Source organism: Mastigoproctus giganteus, chromosome 6 (genome assembly GCF_048544385.1).
Source record: "Mastigoproctus giganteus isolate SK-2022 chromosome 6, ASM4854438v1, whole genome shotgun sequence".
NCBI lineage: Eukaryota > Metazoa > Arthropoda > Arachnida > Uropygi > Thelyphonidae > Mastigoproctus > Mastigoproctus giganteus.
Window position 1 is genome coordinate 38,185,745 of NC_143580.1, and position 13,486 is coordinate 38,199,230.

General features: G+C 37.8%; 1 protein-coding gene across 1 annotated transcript in view; it reads right to left on the reverse strand.

Annotated features, from left to right (window-relative positions):
• The window catches only part of LOC150084175 (guanine nucleotide exchange factor DBS-like), a 619,625-nt gene that overhangs the window by 221,066 nt on the left and 385,073 nt on the right, over positions 1–13,486 (reverse strand). Inside the window, exon 9 of the mRNA XM_090376145.1 lies at positions 9,189–9,303. Within this exon, the coding sequence (XP_090232271.1) occupies positions 9,189–9,303 (115 nt within the window). The remainder of the gene's footprint in view (positions 1–9,188; positions 9,304–13,486) is intronic.

The window sequence follows — 13,486 nt, forward strand, 5'->3', positions numbered from 1 at the left end:
AAGACAGACTGATTATTAATGGACACTGCTCTTCACGGATTAATGTTATTAGTGTAGTCCCCAGGTTTCAATGCTGGACCCATTATTGTTAACCATACATATTAATGACACTGTCTAAGCTTAATGTCTAAACTTGCATGATACATACACCAATGAGACAAAACATTATGACCGTCTACCTAATATGATGTTGGTCTTCCACGTGCAGCCAAAACAGCTCGTACCTGGTGAGGCATGGATACTACAAGATTTCTAAATGTGTCTTCTGGTATCTGGTACCAACACGTAACCAGCAGATCCTTTAACTCCTGGAATGTCCATGGTTGAGATGCCGCAGATTGGAGTTCATGTTCCAACACAAACCACAGATGCTCGATGGGACCGATGTCTGGGGAATTCGGAGACCAGGGCAATACCTAGAAGTCTTCCTCATGTTCTGCGAACCAGTCTCAAACAATCCGGGCGGTGTGGCATGGCGCATTATCCTGCTGAAACACAGCACCACCAGAGGGGAAGACCGTTGCCATGAAAGGGTGTACCTGGTCAGTAATGATGTTTAGGTAGGTGGTAGACATCAGAGTGCCCAGCACATGGATGACTGGACCCAGGGTATCCCAGCAGAACATTGCCCAAAGCATGACACTGCTGCTACCAGTTTGTTTTCGTCCCATGGTGCATCCAGACGCCATCACTTCCCCCAAGTAAACGATGCACACGTACCTGGTCATCCACATGGTGCAACAGGAAACGTGATTCATCAGACCAGGCAACCTTCTTCCAATCATTCAAGGTCCAGTTTCAAGGCTCGCATGCCCATTGTAGGCGCTGTGGCCGGTCAACCATGGTTAGCATGGGCCCTCAGAGCGCCATGCGGCTACGCAGCCCCATTTTCAGCAGGGTTCAATGTACTGTGTGTTGTTTGTTTGTTTGTTTGTTATTTGGTTTTTAGGAGCATTAGCAACTAAGGCCATATTGCTCCAGGGATATGTGGTGGTCATTCCCTGACCTTTCTGCATCCTCCGTATTTGGTGGGCACGGACTCGAACCCCAGTCTAATCAAGAAGCATGTGCTACGCACTGCTGCTCCTGCCCACCTGGCTACGGAGGTGCCACTGTGTGTTGTGACACATTACGCCCGTCACCAGCATTCCAATTAGCTGCAAATTGTGCCACAGTCACCTTCTGTTGCCACGTACCATCTGGGAGAGCCTTCGCTCACCTCAAGCATCAATGAGCCGTGGTCATCCAACATCTCGCCACGGCTTACCATGATCCCCCCCACCAGCCATGCCATTTCGGATATGCTCTGACCCAGTCATCTGGCCATTACAATTTGGCCTTTGTCAAACTCGCTTAAGTCTGCTACCTTTCCCATCTGAAGAACAAGAGTAACACTGATTAACAGAGTTCAGTGTCAGGTGTTTTTTATACTGTGTCCCAACCTGCTCACACACCGTAGTTAACCTGCAGTTGCTTCAATTTGCATAACGACCCATTGGTCATAATGTTTTGACTCATCAGTGCAAGTTGGCATAGTGGTTAGTGACAATATGGTGAGGGGGAACAAAAAGGGTAGTAATACCAAGAAATTCTTCAGTTCGGCAAACTGTAACATCTGCAAAGTGATCTGATTGAGGTATTTAAGGCTTTGAATGGATTGAGCAAGCTCAGTGCTGATGGCATCCTTCTTCCTTAGACTACACACATGGGAGGGCATAAATTCAAATTAATGAGGAAGGACGGTTGTAGAACAGATGTACAGAAGTTTGCTTTCAGCCAGCAGGTGAAGGCAAACATCAATATAACTGCCCTACAACCTTTGTTGTAAAAGTGGGTAATTTGAATAAACTGAAGGAGAAGAACTAGACAAGTTATTGGAGAGAATGGACAGATGATGTGGGTGGTTTTTTTTTTTTTTTCCTGATGCTTTATAAGCTTGCTTTCCTGCACCATTTGTCACTACTAATTCTATGCAACCAGATAAGTTATTGTGCAGCAGTCACAAGAGCCATACTGATTCTGTTTTTTTTTTTGTTTTTAAAAGAGCAATTTGGCATTACTCTATTTAGAATTCAACCACTTTTGTGTACAATGTTCTGAAGTGCCAGAAATTTGAGACTCCAGAATAGTGCATCGTGTCAAAGGAAAGGCAGTAGTTAATTATTTCAAACACATGATGTATGAATGTAAATCATGACTAAATCAAGCAAGAAGCAATTTAAAATTTATGATTTCTTTCCAAATTTGTAAATCACAACTTCAGATTTTTCACTATACTTGAATTTCATTGTGTCACCAATTTATAGCATTCTTATGATTTCTATGCATCTGAACTTATAGGCTTGTATCCTAATGAAAATTTATAGTTGTTTTAAATGTTCAGTAAACTATTATAAATATTAAAAAAAAAGTATAACATTTATAGTTTTTTTTATACAACAATTGATAAATAGTAACATAATTCTCTTTAAGAATCAATGCTGTTTATTTTAAGTGCAAGACAAAGACAGCTTATGGTGACTTCTATATGATATGAAAGTGATGATTAGTTTGCTTTTACCAATATCCATAAATGCTTTTCTCCTACTAGTGTTTATTCCTGCTCATTAATTTTTTGATTTGTCACCAAAGTAACCATGAACACACTGTGTGAAAGACATTACATCACGAGAATACTCAATTTTAAAAATTACATAATTGATCCACATTACTTATTCAGTTTTCAATGGTTTATTGAGCCCCTGAAGTAGAAATTAGACAAAAGACATATACCTATTTCCTACCAAAAGGCAATCCCAATATAATAAATAATATTGTAATCTTACTGATGTAACAGGTCTCTTTCAATTTTCAAAGTGGATAGCAAAAGTTGGATCTAAAACATCAGCAGGAAACATGCCTTTTGCCTAATTTTGACTTCTAATTTCTACTTGATAAACCATTTCATACTGCATAAATAATGCAATATGAAAGGGTATAATTTTTAATATTTTGAATAGCTGCCACATTTATATTTTAAAAAGCCTGGAGATTTGGTAATTATAGGCAGATTTTTTAAAATCTGCTTTCCTCCTGCTTTGGACCTGAAATTAAATTTTACTTACAACTTATGCATCTTACCTAAGATTTTTCTATCTATGGATTTCTGTTTGGATTGTCTGTTAACCTTCAATCACTCACATCCTCAACTATAACAAGCACACTCTCATGCTGTCTGTGTAACCTTTTTTGTTTTAATTATAAAAAATTTATTTTTAGCTTATTTACTGAATTGAAAATAGTGATCTATTAATTGTTTTTCTAAACACAATTAAAAAATATCAAACAAAAATTAAAGAGAGAAACCAATAACAATAAAAACGTTTTTATTGTTTCTTTTAGAATTTTAAAGGTTGCTAACCACACCCAACTGAAACTCAGACATTCATGCGTGGCATCTGATAGATGCAACACGAAGTCTGTATTTTCATCAGCTGTTTGCATTTAGCTGACAAAGTAAAAGCATTGTGGAAAGATTAGACATCTCTTACTGGTATCTCATAGATACCACTTTGGAATGGAATGGGAGTCATCTAGTCAGATACTGAAAGTCAGTTCTGTTAAACACTAAACAAAAATTGTCTTTTAATTTGTAGTACATTGAAATGAAAGTAGAATATACTGTATAACCAGCTGGAGAATATTGGTGGTTGAAGATACATGAGAGGATTTGATTTTATTTCCAGTTTAAAAAAAAAAATAAATAAATAAAAGTAAATCTGTAAATTATCCTTGCAGCTGGCAATACCTGCTGCAAGGATGATCCTACAGATTTTGCCCTTTTCAGATATGCTGAGTTAAAGCAACATGCTGCCTAGACATGGCTATCAAGAGCATTTACAGTTTCACAAAAAAGAGGTCTAAAGTACATTTTTTATTTCACTTTGCTGAATATCCTCTCACAATTAGTATTGCAGGCGCCTCCGTAGCCAGGTGGGAAGGAGCAGCAGTACGTAGCACACGCTTCTTGATTAGACCGGGGTTCGAGCCCATCCTCCACCAAATACGGAGGACGTGGAACGGTCAAGGGAATGACCACTGCATATTCCTGGGGCAATGTGACCTTAGTTGCTAATGCTCCTAAAAACCAAATAACAAAACAAACTTAGTATTGCTATGAGGAATTATTAAAATTCCAAGTTCTTTTCCCTGAGGCATTCATTAATTTGTCTCTTTTCAAAACTTCTTTTGGATTATGAACTTAATTTAAACATGAGGCAGTGCTTTTCAATTTGATAACTTTGAAAGAGTGTGCAGTTGGCTTTTCTCACCCCTTATAATATTTTATTTAAATGCTCTTATCTGAAGCTGCCACTATTCTATCAGTATAGTTAAATATTTATCCAAAAACAGCAAATCATATATATATATATATATATATATATATATGCTATTTCGATTTGTATTTCCTTTCTGTACTTATTTCTAAACAGCAGATATGTTCATCAAATATTTGCCCACTTTCAGAGGAAGGCATGCAACTCCTTTTCAGCAAACGTATTAACTAGATGACAAGGATAGCCTAAACGACCACCAAATGGTAACTTCCTTTTATACCTTTGCTAACAGGATAGACTGCTTCTATATGGATGGGACACACTTAAGTAGAAAGGGTGGAAGAATATTTGCTGATGCTATCAAGGAAGAGTTAGTTGGGTCGGAAAACTGCTAGAGTGGGGGGGGGGATTCACAGACTAAAAGATTAATGGTAGTAGCAAGCAGAGGCGAAAGTGATTCTTGCACTGCTTCTATTGTAATGAGCAGCAGCCTAGAGAGCAAGTTGCTGGAGGCTTCAAGGGCTGCTGGGAGTCATTATGGAACAAGTAAATACATGGCTGTGTTAGGATAGCTAAGAGTAAGAACAAGTGCATGTATACTTGCATGTACACTAATGCTAGAAGTATAATAAATAAAATTGATGAGTTTGAAGTGCTGATGAAGATATCAAAGGCAGATACTGTTAGGATATCAGAGACATGGTATCACACAGATATAAGCAGGCAGAATTGGAATTTGGGGAGTACAATGTGTACAGAAAGGGTAGGAAGGGAGGAGGGGTTATGTTGTTAGTTAAGAAACAGAATCTAAGGAAGTGCATCCAATTGACACGGGTGGACAGCGCAATATTGAGTCTGTTTGGTGTGACATAAACACTGGGAAAGGGAAAATGAGAGTAGGAGTATGTTATAGGCATTAGCATTAGTAGAGACATGATACAAGAAAGCAAGCTTATGCAGCATCAGGCAAAAAAAACCCCCTCCCATTTCACACCTCCATTCATTCCAAATGCCTGTCCAGCTCAGCCTTAAATTTATTTAGGTTATCAACTTCCACAACAAAAGATGGAATTCTGTTCCACCAATCAATTACCCGTTGGCTAAAGGCAAATTTCCACACAATGATTCTACAACTGTCTTTCCTCAATTTGAATCAATGCCCCCTCAGGTTTTTAATCTGAGCAAGAGGAAGAATCCCAACAGCATTCACAGCTTGCTCATCCCATTCAAGGCCTTATACACCTCAATCACATCACCTCACAGGTGCCTACTCTCCTGGAGCTGCAGTTTGCAGAACTTAAGCCTTTCTTGGTAAGAGCATCCCTTTGTTCCCCTCACCAATCTTGTTGCCCTTCTTTGTACTTGTTCTAGCAACTCTACATCTTTCCTAAAATGAGGCCTCCAGACCTGTACACAGTACTCTAGGTGTAGCTTCACCACTGCCTTGTATAAAGGAATAATCACCTCCTTGTCCCTGCAAGCAGAATTCCTATATATTATTGAAAATACTCCATGACCTGCCCTGGCAACCTGTCTGCACTGCTCAGCAAACTTCATATTTGACTGCACAATTGCTCTCAGGTCTTTTTCACTTCCCTGAGTGTAGTACCACACAGGTGGTACGTTTCTCTTCGGTTATTGCTATTCATATGCAGTACTTTGCATTGTACAGATTCAAATTGAGCAAAGACATAGATGTGCAGAAGTTTGCCTTTAATCAGTGGGTAGTTTTTGCTGGAACAGACTTCCATCTGTTGCTGATAGCTTTGCTTTCTTGCATCATATGCCTCAACTAATGCTACTCTTGTCTTTAAGCCTACTATAAAGGGGCATTATTAACATTGTGCCAAAAATTTTTTCAAAGAATCCAACATGCTTTCTGGTTGTTCCCAATATTATAATTTGTACAGTCAACCTACTTTGTATAATAGACACTGAGCAAGCTGATTTTGATTTCATAATTTTTTTTTAAGGAAAGTCACCACAACAGGATACAGCTTGTAATTACTTTAATTACTGCCATCTGTAGCAGTGGCACAATTTTCACAGCCATCACTACTGCTTATTTCTATGTGCAGTTTCACTAATAGTGCCACCTGTTCTTCTACATACATATTTTTTTGCTATTTCATCATCAGAAAACATATATCCAGCATGCCTGCATAATTAGCACAGCTCAGAGGAAATAATGTTCTAAGATAAACAATAAAAATAAATAATCAGCATATATGACCTTCTCTTTGAAATCATCATTTTTGTATTTTTTTTTTGTACATTCTTATACATATTTTGAAAATGTTTGATTATATTGCATTTCCTGCCACTTGAAATTTTAAAAAAATCATATCTACATAAATCATAAATAGTAAACAAAGCAAGCAAAACATGTTGACTTTTCCAGATTTTATAATATATGGAATGTCATATCATATTCCTCTTGTATCATACAGAAGAACATTGTTAATGGCAATGAAAAAATGTATAGTAAGTCTTAAAGTACCATATTAATTTGAACATTGTTAATTTGTTTTGCACAACACGGAATAAAAATAATATATTATTATATTTTATATATATTTTATATATATATTTTTTATATATAAAATATATTGAACACAGAGAACAAAATATGCTGCTTTGAGTGTTCCACATATTTTCTGCAATGTAGCCTAGCACATCTGACAGCAATTTATCAGCTAAATAATGTTACCTATTCAATAACGGAAATAAACAGAAATTTGCAGAATTTTTAAAAATCCTAAATTTAATGCCAAAGCAGTAGTCTCACTGTTTTTTTTTTTTTTCCTGAGAAAAAAAGAGAGAAAAGCTACATTTTTACAACAGTGAGACAAGAGAAAGGGTCAAAATGAGTCAAACAGAATTCTTCATTCATAAATCAAAATTCTTGGAAGGTATGTGTTACTTATGTACACTAAGTGGACAGAAATCATGGGATACCTACCTAGTAACGGGTAGGCCCACCTTTCGCCCGGATAAGGTCAGTCACATGGCGAGGCGTTGAGTCCACTAGTTCACGAAAGCGTTCCACGGGTATTTCCATCCATGCTTGCTGCACTGCCATCCATAATTACGTCGCATTCCTGGGTGGAGGATCCAAAACTTGAACAAACCTTTCCACAACATCCCAAAGATGCTCCACAGGGTTCATGTCCGGTAAATGGGGAGGCCATTCCATGGTGGTAAAATCTGCAGAATGTTCTTCGAACCATGTTCTAGACACTACGGCTCTGTGGGGAAGTGCACTCTCCTGCTGGAAGAGTCCATTGCCCTCTGGGTGCACAATGCCCATGAAGGGATGCAGATGGTCTGCAAAATGGACATGTAAAGTGGACCGTTCAGAGATGCATCTATATGTACCAGAGGTCCCAATGTGCCAGATGAACACGTCCCTGACCATTACTGGCTGTCCTTCTGCCTGAAAATTCCTTGTTGACATGAGAGGTGCATAGCTTCGTGCAGTTTCCACCAGATATGTACCACCCCCAGTCCACTCGAGATAACTGGAAACAGGACTCATTGGACCAGAAGACCTGTCTCTAATCATCCAAGGTCCAGTGCTGATGTTCTTTCACCCAGTTGAGCAGTAGAGTCCTGTGTTGTGGTGTTAGCACTGGGTCTCTGGTGGGTCGGCGGCTCCCATAACCTATTGTAGCTAACGATTGCCTGATGGTCTTGGTGGAGACATTTCTGGCACTTCCCTCACTGAAGTTGGCAGCGATTTGTGCCACTGTCACTCTCTGGTTGGCTGAAACAATGTGAGACAGACGTCAATGGCTATGTTCATCCACCACCTTTCTCCGCCCACAGAGCTGTCCATGATGAGATGTTATTCTGGAAATGGCGTATTCCTGATACACTCTTGATACTGTCAAACAGGATAGTGCAATTTCTGTACCACTTCCTCAATAGAGTGACCCATGCATCGGGCACCCACTATTATCCCTCTTTCAGAGTCGGTTAACTCACGACATTTATCCATACTGACATTGAATTACCGTATGTGAATGCAGTGCAGTGTACCTATATACCAGCCAAGTGGTGGGTTGGTCCATTAGCGAGAGGGATGACAGCATTGAGTTGCCCAGGAACCACATTTCCCAAGAATTCTGTCCTCTCAGTGTACACTGCTCTTACAAAGTTATAGTGTTCCTTCTAGTACTCCATTTCATACAGTTTGTTATGCCAATGTACAAGTGTGTTTATGAGTCAATTTGTTTATTGTGTGAGCTGAAAAACCTAGAATAGCTCACAGGGCTGAAAACCCTGCTAAATACAGCCCAAACTGAAGAGGCATTTAAAAATTCTTCTGGTCTTCAATAGGATTTGAATCTAGATCTTCCCTAATAAATGGTGAAGTGGAAAATCCCTATACTGTCATGGAGCTGAATTCTTACTTATACTATCCCCCCCTTCCCTTATATATTATGTTTGCCATTTCTCTTGAAAATATATAATTCAGATTCCACTGTATAAGTTTTTTCCCTATCATTATAACATTAGTGTGACTTAAGACTAATATACTAATATGTATTAAAACATATTAAGCGTGCAGAAAATCACACTTAATACTGAGTAAATATCTTAGATTCAGCTGGGATTGCATTTGTTCTATATTTCGGCAAGCCCCATTCAGTTCTTTTACCAAAAGTTTTGAAAATCAAGTTGCCTTTATTTCTTTTTATAAAGGAGTCTCAAATTGCTACCATCAACAATCTCTTTTTATATCTATTCTCTGATGTAAGCATAACCAAATGAAAATCTGAGTTATGTTTACTTGGATAATAAATATATATATAGATCTGCATTTTTTTTTTTTTTTTAATTCATACAATTACATGAACAGATACGCACCTCTTTAAATTCCTGTTCAAATTTACGTAGTTCAAGGCACTGACTCAGGCGTTTTTCATGTTCTGTCCAAAAGTTGTCAAAGCCTTTCTCAGTTTCTCCTAGCTGTAACAGGAGTCTATAAGAAAAACAAATGCTATTTAAATATTTTCTTTAAATACTTCTAGTATTTAAATTGAAGTTTCAGTTTTGTATATACAAGGGCTAGTCACAATAGTCTTTAATCTAATGCCATTGAAAACTTATGTTGAAATGGCTTCATTATAAACAGTTACAAGGGGATAAAGTAATAAATTTTGTTAAAAAAATAAACTACCATTTACTTTTCTTTACAATGAACTGCATTATTGCACATTAATAACATCTTACAATTACAAAAACTGTTCTGTTTAAATACTGAATTCCAAAAGTTTTTGTAAAATTTACATTTCTTTCAGTTGTAAGTTTTACAAATGCAGAAAATAATTTTTCTTAGTACAATGAACATCAGTTTATGCAGAGTTACTTTACTGGAGAGAGGGGGAAAAACTCTTCCCACACAGCAATTTAGCATCTTGCAATTCTGAACACATTTTTCAAAGTTCAAACAATATGGAATATTTTGCAACATGCAAATGAACATTTTACAAAGTTAATTTTCATATTGCAAAAGTGCTATGCAATATGGAAGTGAGCCCTCCTCTTTTTCCTTGTGTTTTTTTTTTTTTTTTTTTTTTTTTTTTGAGGAAGTGGCACAAGCACATGGCAAATGCTGAGCAATTTCTGCTATCGCTGCTAACTGCTGAGCATGATTTTCTAGCTCATTCTGGTGCTGCAGTAATGCTTTTATCTTTTCCTCCTCTCTTTTATGATTTATGTTTCAATTTAGTTCCTTATCTTCCTATTCTTTTTTTCTGCCATCTTCCTCAGTTCTAAAGCTTTTTTATATTTCTTGTTTGCATCCTTGAAAACCTGTTGTGAGTTCTAAAGTAATTGGAACAGTGGCAGGATTTCCATACTGCTTACCATTCAGAATAGTTCTTAACACTAACTGTCTAGGTTTAATGAATGGCTCCTTTGAGATACTAATGCCTTTAGAAACTCTTCTCTCTGTATCTGCTTGATCATGTGATAATGTCAATACTGTGTCAACAAGCTTTTCAACAGATGATATTTAGGAGATACCACTAAATCTTTTCCAAAAGAAATGACTATAATAATTGATTTTTCCCCGTTTAAAAATTTTTCTCCATTTTCAGATTGGGTTTCCTCCTCAATGAACATTTCTACATTCAAATCCTCAGATGCATAGTACATCCAGTCTGCTTTAAGAGCATTGATATCACCTGACGATATTATTTATAGTATCTTGTTCTGCTAATTTCTGAATCAAGGCAAGACTTTTGTTTTCAGCACAAAACAAGGCATGTAAACACATAAGGTTATTCAATAGCACATTCTTTATAGGCAATACTATATTTTGTGACTGCAACAACAAATGCTTTCATATCATGAAGATGTTTACATTCATGATCTTTCATTTTTATTTTATTTTATTATTTAAAAAAAAAAAACTAGTATCATTTCCTACTATGAAACATAATGGGAAGAAGTGCAGATAGTATTAATATTAAAAACTTCTGAGCACTCCAATGTACCTGGTACCATAAATCAAATAATAATTCTTTTATAAGCTGTAAAAGTTTATCATAAAGTATAAAAATCAAAGGAAGTTTATTCTGGAGCACTTTGAGGAAATTTTGGAACTGCTTTCCAGTAAAAACATGGTGCCACCTGGAGAAAGGGGATGATGAGTTTCAGTACGGTATGTATAACATATTTAGAAAGAATAGGGAAGATACCCTTCATGAGGTCATGCTTCTCATCAAAAGCAGCCTGAGCACAACAAAAGCTTTCCCGGATTCAGACGTTTCGAATGTTAGTATAAATTCTGTATGGTGTGAGATAGTTGGAAGCAAAGGCATAATGAGAGTGGGAGTAATCTACAGGTCAGGTGATTGTGAAGATTATGAGAACCTCTGCATGTAAATGGAATGGGCAAGTAAGCATCAATGTCCTATTATAGGTGATTTTAATTTGCCTCTAATTGATTGAATCAAGTGGGAAGGAAACTCCAGATGAGGGACAAAATTTTTAAATCAACTAGATGATTGTTATTTGTATCAACGTGTCAGGAAAAGTACTAAGGAAAAGAATATTCTAGATCTCATCATCACCCACGAACCAGATGACATATTAGGGCTGAGAGTACAGGAACCAGTAGCAAGAAGTAATGACGGAGTTCTACAGTGGACGATGAAGAAAGGGGTAGCAGTACTTAAGGGCAAATGAATGGGTTATAATTTCAGGAAAGGAAATTATGATGGCTTAAGATGCTACATGGCCTCTACTAACTGGGTACATATCTCACAGAGAGCAAATACAAATGAATTATGGTATACTTTTCAAACGTTAATCAGAGAAGCCTTGAATGCTTACTTCCGATTAAAAAAATACTCCACAAGGAAGATTCCAAGTTGGATGAAGAAGGAAGTTGCCAGATTACTTGAGCAGAAAAAGATGGCACAGAAACATTACAGGGCAATAAAAAGTACTGAAGCCTATAACAGCTACAAACTGATCTGAAATAATGAAACTGAAAAGGTTAGGCTGGCAAAGAGTGGGGATAAGGAATTCTTCACATATATACACTGAGTGATCACTGAATTATGACCACCTACCTAATACTTCATAGATCCTACTTCTGCCCTCAGTACAGCAGCTATGCGGCATGGCACTGATTCAACAAAATGTCAGAAGCGTTCAGGAGATATGGACAAAAAAGCTATGTGTAATGTGGTCAGCAATGCAGGTATGGAGGTAATTGTGTGTGCTAGGTGTCTAGAGTGTCAAGAAATTAGGCACCAACTCAGCATTCTGCTGGGCATCTATGAGAGTTTGAGGTGTAGGGTAAATGCCCTTGAAGAAATTAATTTGACGGCCCCATCAAGCTTTCAGCTGCCCCCGCTCAACAGCAGAGCTCGCTCCTGTGCATCAGGCAACACAGAGGCAATCTCCAAGTCAGAAGGCGCTGGTCCGAAAAGAACTAGTTATTGTTGGCGACTCTATTGTCAGGGAGACGAGGAATATACTATTCAAGAAGGATAGGTGGAACAGGACCAGGGTATGTCTGCCAGAAGCAAAAGTTGATGATGTTGCAGAGCAAATGTCACCTTTTAAGGGCACAAAAGGTGATATTGTTGTACATGTTGGAACTAATGACATTAAGAGTAAGAGATCTGCAGATTTACTCAAAAAGTACAGGTAAATTTTGAAAAAAAGTAACGAGTTTACGGTTGAATGTGAAAGTGCCTGCAATTCTGCCCAGACACGATAGGAGGGAGTATATGATGAGAGAGCCTTGTTGATCAATTCAGCCCTGGAGAGATTGTGCAAGGTTCAAGGGGCAGAATTTTTTTCAGTCTGGTCTGTGCTTGTTGAGAGGAGAGAATGCTTCTACAGGGATGGAGTACACTTAAATAGAAAGGGTGCAAGAATATTTGCTGATGCTATCGAGGCAGTGTTAGGTGGGTCGGAAAACTGCTAGTTTGGGGGGATACACAGACTAAAAGGTTAACAGTGGCCACAAGCAGAGGCAAAAATGATTCTTGCACTGCTTCTATTAGAATGAGCAGCAGCCTGAAAAGCAAGGCAATGGAGATTTCCAGGACGGCTGGGAGTGGCACAAATAAATACATGGGCTGTGTTAGGGTGGTAACTAAGAGTAGAAACAGGTGCATGTATACTTGCATGCACACCAATGCTAAGAGTATAGTTAATAAATTTGATGAGCTTGAAGTGCTAGTCAATCCATCAAAAGCAGATATTGTTGGGATGTCAGAGACATGGTGTCACACAGATATAAGCAGTGCAGAATTGGAATTTGGGGAGTACAATGTGTACAGAAAGGATAGACAAAACAGGAAAGGAGGAGGAGTTATGCTATTAGTTAAGAAACACTTAAAATCTAAGGAAGTGCATCCAATTAATGATGGTGAACAATGCAAAGTTGAGTCTGACATTTGGTGTGACATAAGCACTGGGAAAGGAAAAATGAGAGTAAGTGGGTGTTATAGGCCTAATGAATCTGATGAGTATAATCAGCAATTGTGCAGAGAAACAGAGTGAGCCAGTAAATCAGAATGTCTTATAATGGGGGATTTTAACTTTCCAGATATTGACTGGAACTTGTGAGTTTGTCACTAGCACGCCAGGAAGACTTTTGTGGAATTATTAGTTGACTGTTTTCTACAGTAACATGT